The 21275-nt window shown below is 40.8% G+C and overlaps 1 protein-coding gene across 1 annotated transcript in view; it reads right to left on the bottom strand.

Annotated features, from left to right (window-relative positions):
* DNAH5 (dynein axonemal heavy chain 5) overlaps nt 1–21275 on the bottom strand; it is a 196369-nt gene that overhangs the window by 40600 nt on the left and 134494 nt on the right. Inside the window, exons 53-61 of the mRNA XM_054714356.1 lie at nt 19361–19491; nt 15801–15954; nt 15054–15321; nt 9589–9820; nt 7908–8022; nt 7475–7651; nt 2515–2718; nt 1023–1202; nt 225–362 (exon numbers count right to left, since the gene is read on the bottom strand). Coding sequence (XP_054570331.1) covers nt 225–362; nt 1023–1202; nt 2515–2718; nt 7475–7651; nt 7908–8022; nt 9589–9820; nt 15054–15321; nt 15801–15954; nt 19361–19491 — 1599 coding nt within the window. The remainder of the gene's footprint in view (nt 1–224; nt 363–1022; nt 1203–2514; nt 2719–7474; nt 7652–7907; nt 8023–9588; nt 9821–15053; nt 15322–15800; nt 15955–19360; nt 19492–21275) is intronic.

Below are 21275 nucleotides of genomic sequence, written 5' to 3'. Positions count from 1 at the left end.
CCTATTTTGGCTGAACACCCTGACGTCTCACCAGTGGTCCTTAGTGTCTGTTAGAAACAACATCAAGCCTTAGTGAGGGATGATGTGCTGTGTTTGCATTTGTATAAATTTGATGAAGCCTTGATCTAAACCAAACCTCTGCAGAGAGAAAGCAATAAAGGAATGAGGGATTGCCACAGCCGTGGAGTAGTGTGACAGTCCCTCCCACGCCAGGGGGCAGTTACCTGCTTTTCCGTCATGGCCTGCTCATACTCGGCCTGCACCACATCAAGCTCTGCCTGCTTGTCGTCGAGCTCCGCCTGGGCCTTCTGCAGGTCCTGCATGGCCACGACGTAGCGATTCTCCTGCACCACCAGGTTGGCCTGCACAGGACACAGGAGGTGTGGGGTGGCAGCAAAACCAAACATCCAGCACTTCAGAGACTGAGAATACTCAGTTATGTCTCCTGGTTATACCTGCTCTTTGTTCCATCCTTAGGGTCTTTTCAAATTGTGTTAAGTCAAGACCAAATCTTCATGTGAACTTGATATAAATGTTCGCAAGCAGAAAATTAGAATTCATTAGAATAGAAGTGAGCAATTTTTTCCCATATTTTATGCTTCTGGGGCCAAAAGGTAAAATCAAGGCCACCAATGTCTATGTGTCAACCCTGTCTCTTTTACAGAATTCCTGGCACAAGACCTTGGATGTTATCATGGGATACTGTGCTTTAGTTTTCTGTGTTTCTTTCTTTTTTTTTTTTTGAAGTTGACAATGTATAGGAAACTACCAACAGCCCACACGGACTTAGTTCCCTCACAGAGCGTCTGTGCCTAAAGGCTCACACCATGCTGATTGGAGCAGGATTACAGAGAAGAAAGAAGCAACTTGTGCGCAGCCTTTCTGTCACTTGCTGTCCCCATGAACCCGAGTACAATAATACCAAAGGCTGAGAACTCCTGGGCTGTGTGAAAAGTCAAGACCCAGTTGACCTAGAGGCCCCTCACAGGCACGGATCATGCAGCTCTACCTAGAAGGCTTACCTTCAGAGGCAACACTTCTCTGTTTATAGAAAAAAAGGACGCCATGGCTTTGGTCCAGGAGCAAAGACCGGCCACATTCCCACATACACGTTTAGCAGTTTCGATGTTGTAGTCTGCCATTTCAAAGTAAGGACCCAAAAATTCTATCACTTCTTCATTGATTGTGTCTTTTGGGAATTGCTATGGGAAAAAGGCATAAAATTAAGTCAAATGCTTCTTGTCATGAAGAAATATTCACATTATGCTCACAATGCTATTGGACGCTGAAATGGAAGAATGATGTCATATTTTGTCAATATTTTAGGATATTAGGCAAAAGTCCTAAAGGTGAAAGCAGACTAAGCAATGACAACAAAGAAGTCGAAATACACTTTGTCTTCTATGAACAAGATATACCAACCCTAAATAAATTTTCTGCGATCTAAGGAAAAGGAAAGTATTTCAGTGATGAACACTAAAATGGTTATTAGAATTTCAGAAGCAATAAAATTTTCATGTCATTAATCCTAAATAGGTAAATTACAAACCTGTAAAGTCAACAATGGAAAACAAATACACCGAGAGATATTTAGCCTAAGGACATATATATTTAGCATTTAGCAGCAACTAAATCCTTAATACATTCAGACAGAGGTTCGATTAACTCGCCTGAAATGTGAAGATAATAACTTAGACATTAGGCCTAGAGGGTGATGAATTAATTTTTAATCATAGAACTATCAAAAATATGAGAGAATTTTTATCTTCTCGAGGAATAAAAAATTTTAAATAGCAGAAATGTATCAAGAATACCTTCTTACATCAAGAGAAAATACTGATCAAACAATAACTTTGGACCTTTTAAAAGTGGTGTTTGATCATCTAAAAGAGGATAATTAAATGTTTTTCAAGTAGAAAAAAAAATTGGTGTTTAAATAAGTCAGTGAAACAAGCCTTCACAGAAGAAATGTAATGTGGTATAAAACACAATCTCATTCAGACCTGTTTGAACACAAGTTTCTCATAGTTTAATTGTCTGGATAAGTCTGTGTGGCCCACTAGTTTCATAGGCTACTTAATTGTTATAGCTGCTGTAAGATAATGTAGCCACAGTAGCCACTGGGCAATGCTGAATTAAAAACTAAATGGAAGATAGTGCTAAAGTTATCACTTGGGAAGTGGATGTGGGTTGGGTATTCCCAATTAATTGTCTCAAGATCTAAATATGACAGATAAAACAATAAAACTTCTGGAAAAAAACTCAGAAGCATTTATTCTGCCTTAGAGGTGGGCAAAGATTTCCTAAACAGAGTGCAGAGAGCACTTAAGGAAAATATTGAAAAATTGGACTACATTATAGTAAAGAATGTCTGCTTATCAAAAGACACCGTTAATGGAATGAGCAACTAAGGTAGAAAGTGGGAGAAGATAGTTGCAAACATATAAATGATAAATTACTCATATTTTATATATGAAGAAATTCTACAAAGTGATAAAAATTTGAACGACGAACCTGTAGGTTCTGTAAAAAGTTCCCTGCAGTCATCAGTTTTAAAGATTCCTGCCAGGAAGGAATCGTACAGCTTTTTTCCAGGTCAATTTTCACTGCATTGACTTTCCTTTGAAACAACAGCAGCACACAATCCATGATTCTCATGATGAGGTGAGGGGGCCGGCCCAGCGTGCGGACGGTGGCAATGTCTGAAGGCTTGATGGTCTGGGGGAGGAAAGGAGGTTAGCATCCAGTCTCAAATGAGGAAAGTGCAGACAAGCCTTTCATCTCTAAATGCTACGATTTTGACAGAGGAAAACAGCATTTTTAAACAGATGCAGTCATGGGGGCTAGATGTGTATTTAATCCCAAACAAACCCATGTCCCCAAAAGTTCCAATGTTTACAATTCAGACTGACAATGAGGAGAGAAACACTGCTGAACGGATAAAGAGCTGTGACTTCCCTAAAACTGTACAGACCACTTAGTGTCAGAAAGCAGAAGAGTGTAATCTGAAAGAAAAAAAGAATAGTCAGCACTTATGCAGATACCAGGGATCCTCAACCAGGAAAACTCCCGTATTTGCAGTGCTTTCTGAGTCATTAGTTATGTAGGTCAAGAACCTGCCTCTCTCTCTTAAGTAACTCTGACTTGTCACAGTGGACTGACACTAGCGGGTAGCCCCAGGGCTGACAGATTGAATAATTAGAGGTTTCTTAGCTGGAAACTGACCTTTAAGTGACAGAACTTGAGCAATAAGAATTTCACTAAGCTGTTAGAAAAGTTCTGTTCCATTTCCAGTACGGAGATTCTTATGGCGTAAATTATTTAATAATCACATAGAACCATTCTGGTTGATAGTAACTGGCTCTATCTCTTAAACTCTTTTTGGAATAAGTAGTGGTAAATATCCTAATATATAAAAACCCTGGGTGGTAATGACCAGTAACGACCGGAGGCTGACCAACTGGAAGTCAGTGCTGCCGCCCCAGCCCCCCAAGCAAGCGGAAAGGGGCAATCAGTCAGGCAGGCAGGCAGGCAGAAGAGGTTAGGGGTGATCAGGTAGGCAGACTAGTGGTTAGGGGTGATCAGGTAGGCAGACCAGCAGTTAGGGGTGATCAGGTAGGTAGGCGAGTGGTTAGGGGCTATCAGGTAGGCAGATGGCCCCTCGCAGGGCTGGCCCCACTCCCAAGCAAAGAAGGAGGGAGGCCCAGGCCAGCCAAGCAATTGCACCCCAGCCTGTCACCTGCAGAGGGAGGCCACTGGTGGCGGGGATGGGGGGGCAGCACTGCACAGATGGCAAGCAATGGCATCGGTGGGGGTGGGACCAGCTGCCTGCAGCCCGGGAAAGGAAAGCCCCAATAGGCCCTGATCTCAGGCCAGGCCTAGGGACCCTACCCGAGGGGTCCCGGATTGTGAGAGGGTGCAGGCCGGGCTGAGGGACCCCCCTGAGTGCAGGAATTTTCATGCACCGGGCCTCTTGTTAAATATAAAAATCAGATACAGTACACTCCCTAGACAAATAGTGTGCATCCATTCCTTCCAGATCTTGAAAACCTTCCATCTTATTTGCATCTGCATCTCTCCTGCCAAAGAAAATACCCAATGACCTTCTCATCAAAGCTAATGATCTTTTCTCCAAGGACTGAGAAAGAAAAGAAGAAAACCACTAAACTTGATAAGCAGGAATGTAACTATATATTTTGAAAATGTTTGTTTCAATAGACTAGTATTTGTGAAAGCTAGACAGCTGGAAGTGAAGAAGAATTTGTGGTAAAAAAGAAAAAACACTAAAGATGGCAGATCGATCTTTCTTTGAGATGTGTGGCTATGAAAGAAAGGAGAGAAATATAATAGCAGCCAATGGGGAATGCAGGGTCAAATTAAAGTTATATAAGGTTTAAGAGCTGAACATGCTTATTTTACTTTAGCTTTAGAAATGGGAATTTTCAAACAGAATTGGGTACCTAGGTGAAAGAAGTTGGAGAGAAGGTTATAAATGAAGTTAAATCTATTTCAGCTAAGTATTGAAATCCTCTCTTCTCAGCATGCAAAGCAATACGACCGTTATATAATTCCCATACATCATTGCAATATAATAGTTATTTAACATCTGGAGGCATATTAGCATTGAGATAGGAAGAAACACATTCTTTGCTGATACTTTTTTTGTTGTATCGATTTATGTAGCCTGATGCCAAACTGTTAGAGTTTGGATGTACCTGGAACTTTCTTTGTATACACTGGTGGTACCACATTTCAACATTTCAAAAGCTCCCAAAGAGGCAAAAAGATCGAGGCAGAACCAATGAAAGAAATTAATAAAAAACCATCTTGCACAACCCTGATCATCTTACCCCAGTTCCCACACATTTCTGCACGGATGATAACATAATGCAGGATAATTCAGTGGCAGAGAGCACTAAATTAGGAGGATACTGGAAAGTACTTTATAATATTAAAAGAGATGCTAAGCCTTTAAGTCTTGGGAAAATGCAGGACTTTAAGCAAAACATGAGATGCCATATGCTCTATTCCTATGATGCCATTAGGAATTATGAGCTCAATAAAGGCTTAGAAGTTTCTTTACACTGCCATTGTCTTCTCTCTGTTGATCAGACACTTTCAGAGATGCTCAGATACCTAAAAGAGGTGCAGAGGAGGATAAAGATCGGGATCTCATCCTCAAAGAGATATCTGCATCCCATGTTCACTGCAGCATTATTCACAATAAATACGGAAGCAACGTGAACGTCCACCGATAGATAAATGGATAAAGAAAATGTTTTGAATTATAATAAATATAATTCAGCCTTAAAAAAGAGAAAGAAATCCACTCATGACATGGATGGATCTACAGGACATTATGGTAAGTGAAAAAAGTTAAACATAAAGATAAATACTGTATGATCTCATTTATATGTAGAATCTAAAATAGACTCATGGAAGCAGAGAATAAAATGGTAGTTTCTAGGGGCTGAGGGGGAGGAGAAATGAGGAGGTGATGGTCAAAGAGTACAAAGTTTCAGACATGCAAGATAAATAAATTCTAGAGTTGTAAACAGCATAATGCCTATAGTTAACAATACTATATTAAATACCTAAAATTTGTTAAGAGGGTAGATCTTGTTATATTTTTACCATAAATAATAATAATATTAAAGGGAGTAGGAGGAAACATTGGGAGGTGATAGATGTTTCTATGGCCTTGTGTTGTTGATGGTTTCATAGGTGTATACTTGTCCCCCAAACTCATCAATTTGTACACATTAAATATGTACAGCCTTTTGCATGTCAATGATACCTCAACAAGAGGAGAGATGAGGTGTCCACCCATCTGAAAGACTGGAGACCCTGGAGGACTTCAAGGTCTAAGGAAGACAGTGCATGGTGGAATAGTGAAGCAACAAGGAAAGACATGTCACATATAAGTGCAATGTGAAAAGTTGGAGAGATATAAGAGAAGGCAAGATCTAATTCATATATTGTATATTGACTCAGAAAGCTTAAAGACTTAACTTGGATCAAAAAGATACAGAAATGTTTCTGGAAGTGTACTAAGGAACTTGTAAAAAAGTAACAATTACATCCTATCTAATAAAGAGGGAATATGCTAATTGACCCTTATATCATCACAAAGATGGCAGCTCCCACAGCCAATAAGGAGGGAATATGCTAATTGACTGCCCCACCATCAAAGATGGTGGCGCCCACAGCCAATAAGGAGGGAATATGCTAATTGACTACCATGCCCTCAAAGATGGTGGTGCCCATAGCCACAAGATGGCGGCGCCCAGTCCCCTCACCCCTATTGGGGCCGCAGGCGCTCGGCAAGGCCGGACCCACCCCCAGGCAGGCCCAGCCACTCTGCGCGCCTGCCTCCGGAGTCCCCCAGTCCCCTCAGCCCCCCAGTCGCCCAGGGCTAGCCCGAGGCACAGGCAAGCCTCAGATGGCAGCGGCCCACCCACCCAGGGCCGGCCCGAGGCGCAGGTAAGCCTCGGATGGCAGCTGCCCAGCCGCCCAGGGTTGCCCAAGGCTCAGGTAACCAGGGCCAGCAAGGCTTGTGCTGCCAGCAGTGGCAGCAGCAGAGGTGTGATGGGGCATCGCCTTCCCCTGATTGCTGGGTCACCTCCCACCCCTGAGGGCTCCCGGACTGTGAGAGGGGGCAGGCTGGGCTGAGGGACTCCCCCTCCAGTGCATGAATTTTCATGCACTGGGCCTCTAGTTATCAAATAATGATGCATGCTCATTTGAGGTTATGTAACTTGAATTAGCAGTAGACACATCAGAAGCTTTTCCCTATCTCCAGCAGCTTTTTAGGCCAAAAATCAATAACATAAGGCAATAAATAAGACTGAAGTAAAAGCAATCTTAAAATTGAGCCCCCAAAAATCTTAAATTGAGACTTCAAAACTGGACCAGCCCCTTAGAGTATGGTCTAGTTCATTAAACTCATCATATTTACTCAGAATCCAATCCCCTTTCTAATTGCACTATTTGTTATTGCCACACAATTGTATCAAATATTTGTGTTGGAAGCCTGCTCAAACTCTTGACATTAATGAGCTACTTTAGATCAGTAGTTTGTCATATGGATAATTCATAGATAAACTCAGAGAATGTTATGGCTTACAGACCCACTCCAGTGTTCTCAAGAAATGAGTGAGGAAATGATATTTTAGCAATTTTATGTGTCTTTCCCAATGTCACATAGCTTATTGGTAACAGTGAACATGAGAGCCGAGCACACCTGACTGCCGTGATATGGCACTGGCCATCAATCAATCATGAGTGAGGAAATGAGATGGGAAGTAGCACGTGCAAAATATATAAAGAGCTAGTAACATCCCCAAGCAAAAATATCACTTGCAGTTGTTCCCGTGGAGAGCACTTTGGTCTGAAGCACTTCCTGTTGTTACTCGTCTTTTCTTCGTTTTCCTCCTTGGCCCTGCGCTTGACATCTGTTATATCACACATTTACCTGCAGGGCTGCCTCTGCTTCTTCTAACGCTGGTTTGGCTGCTTCCAGTTTCTCTTCTGCAATGGCTTTATCCTTAGAGATGCTGTCTACAATGGCTTGTGCTTTGTCCTTTACCTTCTGTACCTCGGCCTTCACCTTTTCGGCAGCCTGTGCCTTCATCGTCACTTCTTTTAAAACCTAATTCAATATAAAACAAACAAAAAAGCCTCGTCAAAATAGACCCAGCTGAAAGGGCACATTTTTGCCTTGGTTTCTTGATTTTCTCCACTATACAATTTTTCATACATAAAACTAAGAGTATTCTATGGTAATGGAAATTAGTATTTTTCACTTTTGTAGCTATAACTTAGCGACTATATATATATATATAAAATTAACACTTATGAACTGGGAATTCAAAATAAATGTGGTACACATGTGAATGTCCACCCACCGTGTCGGCTTTATAGTTTGCCACTTGCAGCTCCTTTTCTTTCACTTCCAGTTCTTTGCTCAGAGCTGCAACAGACTCCGAAGCTTCTTTTAGCTTTTTCAATCCAGTATTCATTCTGAGATGGAAAATCCAAGGAAGCAATGTTAATTTTGTGGTAGCGGGCCACATTTTCCAAGTGGTCTATATTATAGAAGACTAAGTATATACATAAACAGCAAATCCAGCAGGGCTTGATTCCAGCCTAAAAATGTTGGTGTGTTTGCCATAGACTGTGTGTGGGAAGAGAGAACCTGCTAAAAATATTCTGTATGCCCAGTCAGTGTGGCTCAATGGTTGAGCAACAACCTATGAACCAGGAGGTCACAGTTCAATTTCCAGTCATGGCACATGCCCTAGTTGCAGGCTAGATCCCCAATAGGGAACCTGCAGGAGGCAGCCGATCAATGATTCTCTCTTCATCATTGATATTTTTATCTCTCTCTCCCACTCCCTTCTTCTCTGGAATCAATAAAATACATTCTTTTAAAAATATTCTGCGTAACATGAGAAACATCAGTGGATCTAGCATTTGTATCCTGCAGGAAACATGTTTAATGAAGTTTACCTAAATGACAATAGACTTCAAATGTTTGAAGGCCTATCATGGAGCAAGGAAAATCAATAACTTCCACTTTTTGAAAGAGACAAATGAGTCCTAGCTGGTTTGGCACAGTGGATAAAGTGTCAGCCTGTGGGCGGAAAGGTCCAGGGTTCGATTCCAGTCAAGGGCACGTGCCCAGGTTGGGGGCTCAATCCCCAATAGGGGGATGCAGGGGGTAGCCAATCAATGATTTTCTCTCATCATTGATGTTTCTATCTCTCTCACTCGCTCTCCCTTCCTCTCTCAAATCAATAAAAATATATTTTTTTAAAAAGAAAGAGACCAATGAGGTTAAAAGCAGAAAGATTTAGGATCAAGAGGAGAAATTAATTTAAAATCATCAGAACAACATTGTGAAGGGATTAGCTATCTGTCTGAGCCTGAATTAATGCATCTTAAAGACTGAAGCCCTCAGAGTTATTTAGTCTAATCACTCCCCAGGTGTTCCTCAGGTAACAACCCTGGCTGATTCTGTCCATATTCAGGCAGAAGATGTAAGTGGTCAGAGAAGAGTAGGGTAGAGAATGAAGTTTGGAACAAATCTCAGCTAAGTAGGTATTCACTTATATACAGTGCATATAAGCAGCAAACAGAGTATCCTAGATACTCAGAAAGGATAGCGAGGGGGGAGGAGGGGATGCCTGGGTCCTCAGCTTCCTTCCAGGTCTAATATTTCTATAATTATGTCAGTCCATATTAGGCAAAGTGGTAGGCCACATAAACACGTGGCAACATTTTATCCTATTGGGCAACAATAAAGCCCCCAGCAGCCATAATCCTTTGAATCGGCTTGACAGAAGGGCTTCTCAACTCCAGCACTGTTGGCACTTGGGGGCTGAACAATTCCTTGATGCAGAGGTTGTCCCATGCACTGAAGGATGTCTTGCAGTAGCCCTGACCTCCACTTATTTGATGCCAGGAGTGCTGCTCCACACTCCCATCACTGGAGTTTTAGCAAACAAAAATGCCCACTAGGAGTAAATTTGCCCTCGTTGAGAGTGACTGATGTAAAATAACTCCATAATTGAACTTCACACTTACCTGTTGGCCAGAGTTTGCACTTCCACATGCTTCTCTCCGTATATGAACTTGTAGGCCTGAATGAAGGACAGGTATGACTTGGGAGTCACATGGGTAGAACGTCGGAATCTCTGGAAATAATCGACACACTTCTCAGCTACCCCATCCTGGAAGGAGCCCATGCACTGGACCACTTCCTTCTTGGTTTGCAGACTGCAGTCAATATCATAGGAAGAGAGGAAGTGTTCAGACACTAGAAAGAAAGAAGAGAGATGACAGCATGTGAAATATGAACATGAATTACCATGGAAATAGTTAACTGGCTATTTTTTAAAGACTTCGTTATTTCTTAGGACTCCATACCATTTTTAGCCCTAACTAAGTAGATATAAGTCAGCATTTTTGGTCCCAGGCCTATGACAACAATAATTTTATTTTCCCTTTCATGTACAAAACTATCACAGACTTTACGTCTATCATCATACTTTGTTTTCTGGTAGATATGCAAAGAAGTCTCTTCTACACAGCTGCAGCTTCTGGTCAGCAGCCAGCCTGTTGTATGGTTTACATAAGGACAAAAGTGGTACAAATAACTCAGAAATCAGTGCCCACCTGGCACTCATATTTAACAATCTCATTTACTTTTTTTTTAACTCAAAACCTGTCAAACCCTTGATTCCCTCACACTCTGACTGCATTTGGCACATGGAATGTTCACCACTAAATTTTTTTTTTGTTCCTGGGCCAATTTGTTCTTAAATGTAGCAGCTAGTCATTTGCAGTCATTTCTAACTTGCAGCATCATTTAAAAATGTTTGGGTAAAACCTCCTGTTGTTCACTTTTATCTTCCCAACAGTGCCAAACACAGGGCCAGTTCTAAGACAACGCTTAGATAGCGCTTATAATAGCGTTTCCTATTATAAGAATAGGCCACAAAGTCAGAGCTAATCAATCACCACATACATATTAAGTGTCTGCTACACACCCACCACTGTGTGGTGCCATGGAATAAAAGAAGAGGATGACACTTGGTCTCAACCCCAAGGAACTTTAAAGCATTTCATATAATGCAGTTAAATCTTATCATAACCATTTTTATGAATCTTAGAAAAGATGGCCTATGGATTTGCTTTAAAAATATTTAAAATATTGAATAATGTACATAAGAGTTGCAAATAGAAATATGGCCGGTAAAAATGAAAATAAAGAGAAGGAATGAAATGAACAAACCTATCAGGTGATAGTTGGCAAAGAAAAAAAAGTGGCATCTTTTCACCAATAGTAACTGATCAGTAAATTAATGTGGTCATTGTGGAGCAGTATCTACATCTATGCAAGTAACCGAGACTATTTATCAATGTGAGATGGATGGGAGGCAGGTGAAAGAGGAGGAGAGACCATTAGAAAGCTATTTGGGTTTTCCAGGTGAGTGACAGTGATTGCTTGGCCTCGGGTGTCAGTGAAGGAGAAAGTTGAATAGACTCCACCAATATTTAGAAGATAAAGTTGACATGACTTGATGATGGAATAGACCTGAGAGTCGAAGGGTGAGAGGTGCTAAAGACAAGAAATCTCTGATTGCAATTTGAGGGACGATGATGGGACCTCCTGGGAGAGAGAGGCCAGAGGAGAACCAGTTCCTTTTCAAACATATTGCGTTTAAGGATCCTGTGAAACATCCATGAGAGTGCGTCAAGCAGGCAGTGAAGTGCACTGATTTCAAGCCAGAGGAGAGACCACACTGGAGATAAAATTGATGAGGCATATTGTCAGAGGCTGTGCATGAGCCTGCTGGGAGGAGAATCTGGAGTGAAGAAACAAGTCTGTCTTGCCCTCCAATGTGCCTGGCTCAAAACACTCAATAAATATGTTCTGAATAAATGAACAAGTAGATGCATGCATGAAGGTCAGAACACTTGCCAGGAACTGAGGACACAGAAATGTAAGTTTCCTTGTCCATGTAATCTTGGCTTGAGTTGATGTCATGAGATTTAAAAGTATGGGACAGATTTAAGAGAAATAAACAAAGGAAGAATCAATAAGACTTCTGTCTTGTGAAGGAAGGGATGATTAATACAGGGACTTGGCAGAAAGGACTCCATATTTAAATTAAATAATCTTAATTATGGTATATCATTGTGATTGTCATCTGAAATAATTTTTGTTAATAATTAGTACCTTACATGATAGTTTACAAAGTACTTTCTTTTTTTTTTTTTTTGAAATTTAATGAATCTTTATTGTTCAGATTACAATTGTTTCTCCTTTTTCCCCACATATCTCCCCACCACCCAGTTCCCACCCCCCCCCCTCCCTTACCTCCCCCCCCCCCCCCCGCTGTCCTTATCCATAGGTGTATGATTTTTGTCCAGTCTCTTCCCGTACTCCCCACACAGACACCCCTTTCCCCCTGAGAATTATCAATCCACTCCCATTCTATGCCTGATTCTATTAAGTTCACCAGTTTATTCTGTTCCTCAGATTTTTAATTCACTTGACTTTTAGATTCACTTGTTGATAGATATGTATTTGTTGTTCATAATTTTTATCTTTCTTCTTCTTTTTCCTCTTTTTAAAGAACACCTTTCAGCATTTCATATAATGCTGGTTTGGTGGTGATGAACTCCTTTAGCTTTTTCTTATCTGTGAAGCTCTTTATCTGTCCTTCAATTCTGAATGATAACTTTGCTGGGTAGAGTAGTCTTGGTTGTAGGTTCCTGCTATTCATCACTTTGAATATTTCTTGCCACTCCCGTCTGGCCTGCATGGTTTCTGTTGAGAAATTAGCTGATAATCGAATGGGAGCTCCCTTGTAGGTAACTAACTGTTTTTCTCTTGCTGCTTGTAAGATTCTCTCTTTGTCTTTTGCTCTTGGCATTTTAATTATGATGTGTCTTGGTGTGGTCCTCTTTGGATTCCTTTTGTTTGGGGTTCTGTGCGCTTCCTGGACTTGTAAGTCTATTTCTTTCATCAGGTGGGGGAAGTTTTCGTTCATTATTTCTTCAAATAGGTTTTCAGCATCTTGCTCTCCCTCTTCTTCTGGTACCCCCATAATTCTGATGTTGGTTCGCTTGAAGTTGTCCCAGAGGCTTCTTACACTATCTTCAACTTTCTGAATTCTCTTCTCTTCATGCTTCTCTGGAGGAGTGTCCTTGGCCTCTTTGTATTCCAAATCTTTGAGTTGATTCTTGCAATCCTCTAGTCTGCTTTTGGGTCTCTGTATAATATTTTTTATCTCAGTCAGTGTATGTTTAATTTCTAGTTGGTCCTCATAGAATTTATCGGCCTTTTCCATGAAATTCTTGAAAAACCTTATAACCGTGGTTTTGAACTCTATGTCCAGTCGCTTGTTCTCCTCCATTTCTTTGGTTTGTGATCTGTTTCCTTGCCTTCTCATATTCTCTGCTTCCCTAAGTTGGTAGGGTAGTTTTGTGTACTAGGGTCAGCCTCCCAGTTACTTGAGGTGGACACTCTTGGTGTACCCTTGTGTACTGTGTGTCCCCCAGCAGGAGCTACAGCAAGGGCTAGTTTTCTCCTCCTTTGCTTGGGCGGTTTTGGAGCAGTCTGACTGGAGCTGCAGTTGGTTAAGCTGCCACAGAACAGGCCATTTATATGCAAAAGCCGCTGTGTGGAGCCTGGGCGGGTTTGTAGGATGTGCGGGGCGGGGCCTCAGGGCGTCACTAGGCTGGGGCGTGGCCAACGGCGATGGCTGCCGTCAGCCGTCTCTGCCTTTCCTGTTTCCAAGTCCCTGCGCCCCGCGCTCCAGCGCAGTAAACAATGATTGCTGGGCGCACCACTGCAAAAAAGTCACTCTCACTTTCCGACCCGATGGCCGAGAGTCCAGCTTCTCCCCGTAGGTGCCTGGGTCCCCCGAGTGTCCCCAGAAACTGGATTTCAGAGTGATCGGGAGCTTGTCTCCCTGCGGGTTGAAGAAAAGCCGCGCACCCAGCCGCCCGCCGCCGGCCCGATTCGCGTGCCTCCGTACCTCAGCCTTTCAGCGATTGTGCTCCTTTCTCTTCTTAGTTGTAAATCTTCCACTCAGCCAGCTTCCCCGTGGTTCTGGGTGGTAGACGTTTTTGTCTTTTAGTTGTATTTTTGAAATTGTTGTGTGAGGCAGCAGATTAGTTGTTTAACTATGCCGCCATCCTACAAAGTACTTTCATACTAATGATTACATTTCATAGTAAACTTTAATATAGCATAGCTCTTAAATATTGTCATTTTGTGCACTGCATTCATATCTGACTTCAAGGAATTTTTAAGTTTACACTTAGATGTATTTACATTTTAATAGGACTTAAATTTTACATCAATGGGCTTTTCTCAACCCTTATCTGACAAAAGAGAAAACTGTACAGTTGTCCTTCAAATATATTAAAATCACACATTGGAAAACCCACAGCTTTCAGTAGTAGTATCCTAAGAACAAAACTTCTCCAGTGGATAAGAGTTTGTTTAAAATATATATGTTGCTTCTAGTCAAAATACTGATGCTACTGTTTTCTTATGCCTCTGACAAGTCCCTCAGCTCATCATCCCCAGTCTCCCCTTCTATAAAGGACAGGAGACACGCTAATGAGTCATTCTCTCACTGGCTACCACAGAGCTGGAGAGCAGGTGTGGGAGGCAGGAGTGAGGTGGGGTGAAAAGGAGGCTCCAGAATGCTTCCTCCTCTCCACTTTTCACTGTTTTACCTACTATGGCTACCTGTGCGATTTTACTGGGATAGAAGACTCTTCTTAATTAGTATTAAAATACAATAATCAGAGAAAAAGTGTGACAGCCACTGCCACTGAATCAGGGTTCCCCTAAGGTTCTGATGCAGTAGGTCAAAGGTGAAACCTAAGTATCTCCACCACCGAAAATATCCACAGATAATTTCTCATCAAAAGCTGGGAAAGACCTTGAACTAAATGAGTGCTCTCTAATATCTCCTTTACTACTTTTATGTTGAATCCATTCACAGAGTAAGAGAAGCATTAATGTCCCGTAGGATGGACGACTAGACAGAAGCAGCAGCAGGGGCCCCAGCCACAGAACACTCTGGTAATCATCCTTTTCTAAGGACAGACACCATCAGAGGATTGCTGGGTAATGATTTCCGATTTGATTGCCAGCACTGCAGCCACGAAAAGAAATCAACCAAGAGACACATGGCTTAAACTACTTGTAGGTTGGCCAATCCACCGATGAAGGAACAGAAATGCTATCAAATTAAGAATCTCAGTGGCTTCCTGTGGCATTCCAGAGCCTGCCTGCGACCCACTTGAGACATAGTTACAGAACTAGAACACTGTCCATTAACCCATGCGCAATCTTGTTCTCTGACGACCAAGCTTTGGGAAAAAGTAGAAAGTGTGTCCTCTAACCCTGGACAAAGTGATTTTTGACTCAATCCAGTACAGTGACAGCACACAGCACAGAATGTGAACAAGCAAACACTGTAAGCCAGGCACTCCAATATAAGACTTCCCACCACACTAACCAGCAATTAAGGCGTCCTTCGGCCATCGGCTGAACCAGTCAACAGTGCATCCTGAAATCAGGGCAGGGAACTTCAAAGCTCGATTTCGAAATTTCTCCCCCACCGGCGAAAAGCAGAGCACAATGTGGAGGTTCTGCCGGACCCGACTCATGAAATACTCATACAGGTTCTCGTTGGTCGGAGGACGTCTGGGGTGTTCTCTTTTCATGACTGATATGAGATCACTGTTAATTTCATCAACTTCATCACGAGCAAATAGGTTGGAGACCTGAAAAAAGTGCAGACATTCAAATTCAGTACAGACCTATGAAAACAGATGGAAACAGGTAGCTCGATTTCTATAATGTCTTTCTGCCATGTGTGTTCTTAAACTCGCCTTTAGGAAATTAACCAACAGCCTTCAAGATGAGATACACCACTTTTTAAAATACACGAGCGATTCTATTATTAACTACAAAGTCATAGCCTGTCCTTATAACCTCCCTCTTCTGTTTTTGTTTTTTAGTTTGTTTGTTTGTTTGTTTCATTTTTCACTTGGAGCACTCATTGAGGTTTTAAATGGATAGCTCCACATATTTGGGAGTTTTATTCTCCAAAAACCCAATAGAAACGGCCATTCTTTATACTGATCACCTAACCCCCAATAATAGTACTTATTCAAAACTCTCATCCAAGGAAATACAGACAGCACTAAAGTTGGAGGAAATCTGAAGAGACAAAATACATGAACAATAAATGAACTCCTACCTCACCCGATGATAAAACATTGTTCATATATTCCAAAAATGACTCATCCTTAATCTCACTGTCCGTGAAAATAAAAGTGATTCCTTTGCCTTGCTGACCGGCTGTTCTATACAAAATTTTCAGGTCTTCCATCAGATTTGATGTGTTGTAGGATCTAAGGAAATATTGTCATTGTGTCATTAGCTAAATCATTTTGATGTTAAGGAAAGATCCTTAAAACAATGCTTTATGCCATTTAATTAAGCAAAAAAAAATGCTGATATTGTTGCATCAGATGGGTATTTAAATGTAAGTGAATGTTACTGGTTCATTATATTTACTTACAAATATTAAACTGATTTTTAAAATTTTATTTCAGTTTCTAATAGCTATTCCTTTTGGGAGTAATAGAAGTGCAGCATCTTGGTAAAGTTTTGAGTACTAAAACTAAAGTCAAGAACTATTTTTTTATTGAGGTATAATTGATGTATAACATTATACTAATCTCAGGTGTACAACATAATGGTTTGTATACATATAATGTGAAATAATCACAATAAGTCTAGTTAACATCAAGTAACACATTTACTCGCAAAGATGAACTTGATTTTTAAAACTCCACATTTTGCCGAAACCGGTTTGGCTCAGTGGATAGAGCGTCACACTGAAGGGTCCCAGGTTCGATTCCGGTCAAGGGCATTACCTTGGTTGCGGGCACATCCCCGGTGGGGGGTTGCAGGAGGCAGCTGGTCGATGTCTCTTCGATGTTTCTAGCTCTCTGTCCCTCTCCCTTTCTCTCTGTGAAAAATCAATAAAAATTTTTTTAAAAAAAAAAAAAAGAGTGAGAGAGAGAGAGAGATCTAGAGTGAAAAGTAAACCTAGAACAAAAATGTAATGTGTACCACAACTAAATGTCACCTGGATGTGTTTATGTTTCCTTTTGAAAATATTTTTGGTAATGACAAAAGAAGAGACAAATTGGAATATTTACTAAGCACCATCTGCAATGATGTTTTAGAAGATACTTCACAAATTAAATTAAACTAAACTAAATCATTCCAAGCCTTCATTATATGAGATGAGGGAGATGCCCTATTATAAACAGTGCCCTCCTCATCTCCAACACAATATTTCTCGATGCATCTATGGATCCCACATAAAAGGATTTGCTAAGCAATCAGTACACTGTAGTAGAATAGGTGGAAACATTATAAAATATTCCAATATAAATCTTTCACTGTCAAAAGCAATACTTCAGTGAAAATTAGCTTGCAATCATGAAATGTTAGAGAGGTCCCAGTACAGAGTAGCCCATTAGCACCAAAAGTGAAAATAAAGATATTCCAGCCCTGGAGACTCAGACTTACTAAATTATTATTTGAATTCTGTGCCATTAAATAAACTCTGAGTTCAGAGCATAAGAGCAAATGGCCTTCTGATTTTTTTTAAGCTACTGAACATTTAACTTCTATACACTGTGCTTTTTTTAACCTCTATAACCTAAACCCTAGAACCAGAAGTACCACTACCATGCATCGATATATTTAAAAGACTTCTAGAGAAGTGAGATCTGAGAGATTCGAATTTTAAAAAACACAGTCCCCCCTAAAAAAAAAAAAAAAAGGAAAATATCTTTCCCTAACTTCTCATGCTATAGGAAAACTTTCAGCTCAGTCTCCTGGATCAAGAGGGTCAAATAATTTAACCTGAGTCATATACAAAGAAATGGCCATGCTTTCCAAACCTGTGGCTCTTGCTCCTTGACCTTCGGCCATATGGCCGTGCAAAGGCTTAGCAGCAGGATGGTCTCTTGAAGACTATGAGAAAGCAAGGAGGCCTTCACCCCCTTTTCATCAGTACTGGAGCATTCCCAGTATGACATGCAGAGGAAATAATTTTTCATGAAGAGGGGAGTCGTAAGATATTTTACTGTGGCAGTGGGAGCAGTGAAGGTCAAGACAGACCAGAAACCAGTAATATTGTAGTCAGTTCCCAGGTAGATCTGGGATTTCCGGTAAGACGTTGCCTCTTGGAGTCTCGGCTATAAAAGAGGCTAACCTACAAAGTGCTTTTGAAGATTAAAATAGCTTGTGCATGTATCTATGGAATTCCATCAATGAGACAAGATAGCTACGTGCTTTCCCTATTGTGCCAAGCCACAGCTCTATATCAATGTCCAATAGGCAAGACTTTCTGCTCCTATACCTAGAAATTAAACTCGAATAATTTTTAACGCAACTAAACTTCCCAAACTGGCCTGCTGCTTCTCATCTTGATGAACCCTAAAATTCTGTTTAGTATCTCTGCATTACCCCTGCTTATCTCTTCATGTTGACTTTTCTCTTCATAATTCTCCCTGTTCTACACACATTTATCACATATATCTGTTGACAACCCTCCTGGGGTTCCCCATCTTGATGAGGAGCAGGACCACTTACCTAGTTTCCCAGGCCAGAACCAGGATAGAACAAATCCAAAAGCTCAACTTCCTCATGATCTCTTGAATATGTCTGTCCTCTTTTCTTTCTCACTGCTACCACTCACTGCACCATCATCTCTTGCCTAGATCCCTGGACAGCTTTGTAACAGTTCTGGTCTAGCTCCTTCCATCTATTTTCTGTACTATGCATACAAATCTGACATGCTTCCCCCAGTGGTTAACTCATTAATGGTTTCCTATTGCTCCAGGATGAAGTCCAAATCCATATGATACTTTCAAAGGACTCCATTTCTCTTCCTTTCCCCACCTTATAACTGACATACATCCTTTACACTACAAGTATATATGCCGTACACCCAGCTATATTTAACTTCTTCCAGGGCCTCGAATGTGACTTCACATGTGCTGATTCTTTTGCCTGGAACATTCTTTACGGCCCCTCTTCTCTGGGATAATTTTGACTCATATTCAGGTCTTAGTTGAAACATGTCTTCCTTCAGGAAGTCTTTTTCTAACCATCGCTTAGACTAGGTTAGGAGTCCTCCCCCTGTTTCAACAACACCTGGTCTGCATTTATTTCCTTATCATAGATAGCACCTATGTATCATATATATCGAGTTGCTCAGCTGTCTGTCCACCTTGAATTACTGTAAACTCCCTGATAACACAGGTCAGGTTTACCATGCTTACCATCTACTCCTCAGTACCTCACCAGTGCCTGACACATAGGTGTTGTTCAATAAATATTTTTGAATGTCTGAATAAGTAAATCTGCATTATTTTTCATCTATTTTTCCAGTTTATTAACATTCTTGAAATCTGAATTAACATTTAGTAGGGATAAATTTCCTCTGAGATGCACCAAAAGGAATACACATAATACCCACATCATGCATAACATAAAGACAAAGCCAGCTATTCACTGCAATGAGATGCTGAAATGTTTCAAAAGCAAATTATTAATGTGAAATCTTCACGGTTCATAACAGAAGTTGAAATGGAAAGATGATAAGTCAACACTGAAGAAGAAAAACTATTGTGATTTCTTTATGTATAAGCAAAATGCATTCTTAACTTCAGGCGGCCTCTGAGAACTGTTTATCAAATCCATTTATGGTTAATTAGAGTTAAACCTTATTACCTTGTCAATGTGATCTGGAAGAAAGTATAGCCAGCAATGAACGAAGCCAACCTTGTCAGGCTTTGCTTTCCCGATCCACCAACCCCGACTAAGAGGGCATTTCCCCGGGGAGTGCGAATGATGCGTGAGATCTAGAATATGGAACAGAAAAAGCATATATTATCCAACATGTAAATATTCCATTTTTTCCTACTTATTCTACATAGCATTCTGGAAGTTGTACGTTTCTTAGGATCAGAATGGACAGGGATAATGGTTGGCGGAATAAGGGCATTACTGAAACAGAACAGTGTTTAATAATATTGAACAGAGTGAGGAATGTGGGGTGTGCCTTTAGGAAACTAGAAAGAGACCTTATAGATTAAGTCAGTAGTCAGCCCAGACTTTGCCTTGCTCTGGGTCTTCAAAAAGAGAAACAAAGAAGACTTAAAGGTTTCCTTTAGTTTGCTCAACCTACTGCAGCAGGATAGGAAAAAAACAAACAAAAGAAATTTCAAAATATGAACCTTTGGAATACAGATCCCACAATTGATTAGAATATCCTCCACATCTGAAACATGACCGTTTAAATGGAAGAGAATAAAATTCCCCAAATATGGCATAGATACAGAATTTATTTTTAAAGAAGAAAATAAGCATAAACACCCTCCTATTATTTGGCTAAGACAGTGATATCTAAGATATCTACCAAGAAGTGCCTATGGGTTCACCAACCAGAACTCTACTCTATTTCAGTCAGTAGCCCCAGACCATTCCAAGTCCCAATTGTGGTAAAAGTCCATTATTTCTTTGGCTTTTACTGGTATTGAATGAATTACTTACATCATCAGGCCTCCAATCCTACCTAGCAGGAATTCGGTGCAGAATTCTCCTTGATGCATTCTTCGCCTTGTGTGTAATGATCTTTCCCTCCTAACTGCAGGTTAAGCCTGGGGTATTACAGTAATCCCACTTTTCTCTAGAGAGTGGGTTGGGGCTAAGAAGGAGTCACTTCCCTGCGGCTGGGGAAGCTCCCTGGAGTAACTCGGGCTCTGCACTCTGCCAAGGTTTTGTTAAACATCCTTTCTCGAAATTCAGGAAAATCTATGTGCTATTCATATTGACTATTCTTGGCTTTTGAATTATTTCCCCCAATTCAGTGGTAGCCCCAGGAAATGAAAACCATTTTCCTGTCTCTGTTGTGAGAATCTGTGAGATCGGGCTATATTGGAGACTTGGTTCAATTCCAAACCTATTTATCAAGCAGCTCAAGTGTGCCTGTCTCAGCAGTACTCCAGCCAGTGAATGCTGAGGTGAATAAATTGGATGCCCGCCCTCATGGAACTTATCATCCCGCAGGAAAGAAGAACACACAAAAAGATCAATCTATACAATGCAGCACCTGCTGGGCATGCAGTATTGGTGAGATGTCCTGCAATCGGGATGTGTTTCATCATAAGAAGTTTTTTTTTTTCTGGATTACACGCCAAGCAGAGCATGACCCATCCAACTGGAGTGTGAGGCAGGTGCTAGATCATAAATAATGTACACGCCAGGGCTTGAACATTAACCAAAGACACAAAAGAGATATCACAGAAATATCTCTGTTTTAAAAGAAAATCCTTCTTTTAATTAAGGAATGAATTAAGAAATATGCTTGGTCTCATATCATATCCTGTTTTGTTGAAATTTTATCTTAAATTCTGTCTCTTGGTTTCTAACATGTCTTATAACTAGGTCACATATTTCAAGACTCACACCAGTATGACACAGATTTTGGATGTATTTCTTACAGAAAACAAGAGTGTAGAAGAGATGGTCATCCTAGAAGACTGTGAAAATTGTAGTCTTTAAGCTCAAAATCCAGTCATGAATTCTTTAGCCAATTCCAGAATAGACACATTAAAGGCTCTGAGAGTGAGGAAAAACACAGTCA

This window comes from Eptesicus fuscus, chromosome 4 (assembly GCF_027574615.1).
Source record: "Eptesicus fuscus isolate TK198812 chromosome 4, DD_ASM_mEF_20220401, whole genome shotgun sequence".
Taxonomy (NCBI): domain Eukaryota; kingdom Metazoa; phylum Chordata; class Mammalia; order Chiroptera; family Vespertilionidae; genus Eptesicus; species Eptesicus fuscus.
This window is presented reverse-complemented; position numbering and strand designations above follow the sequence as displayed.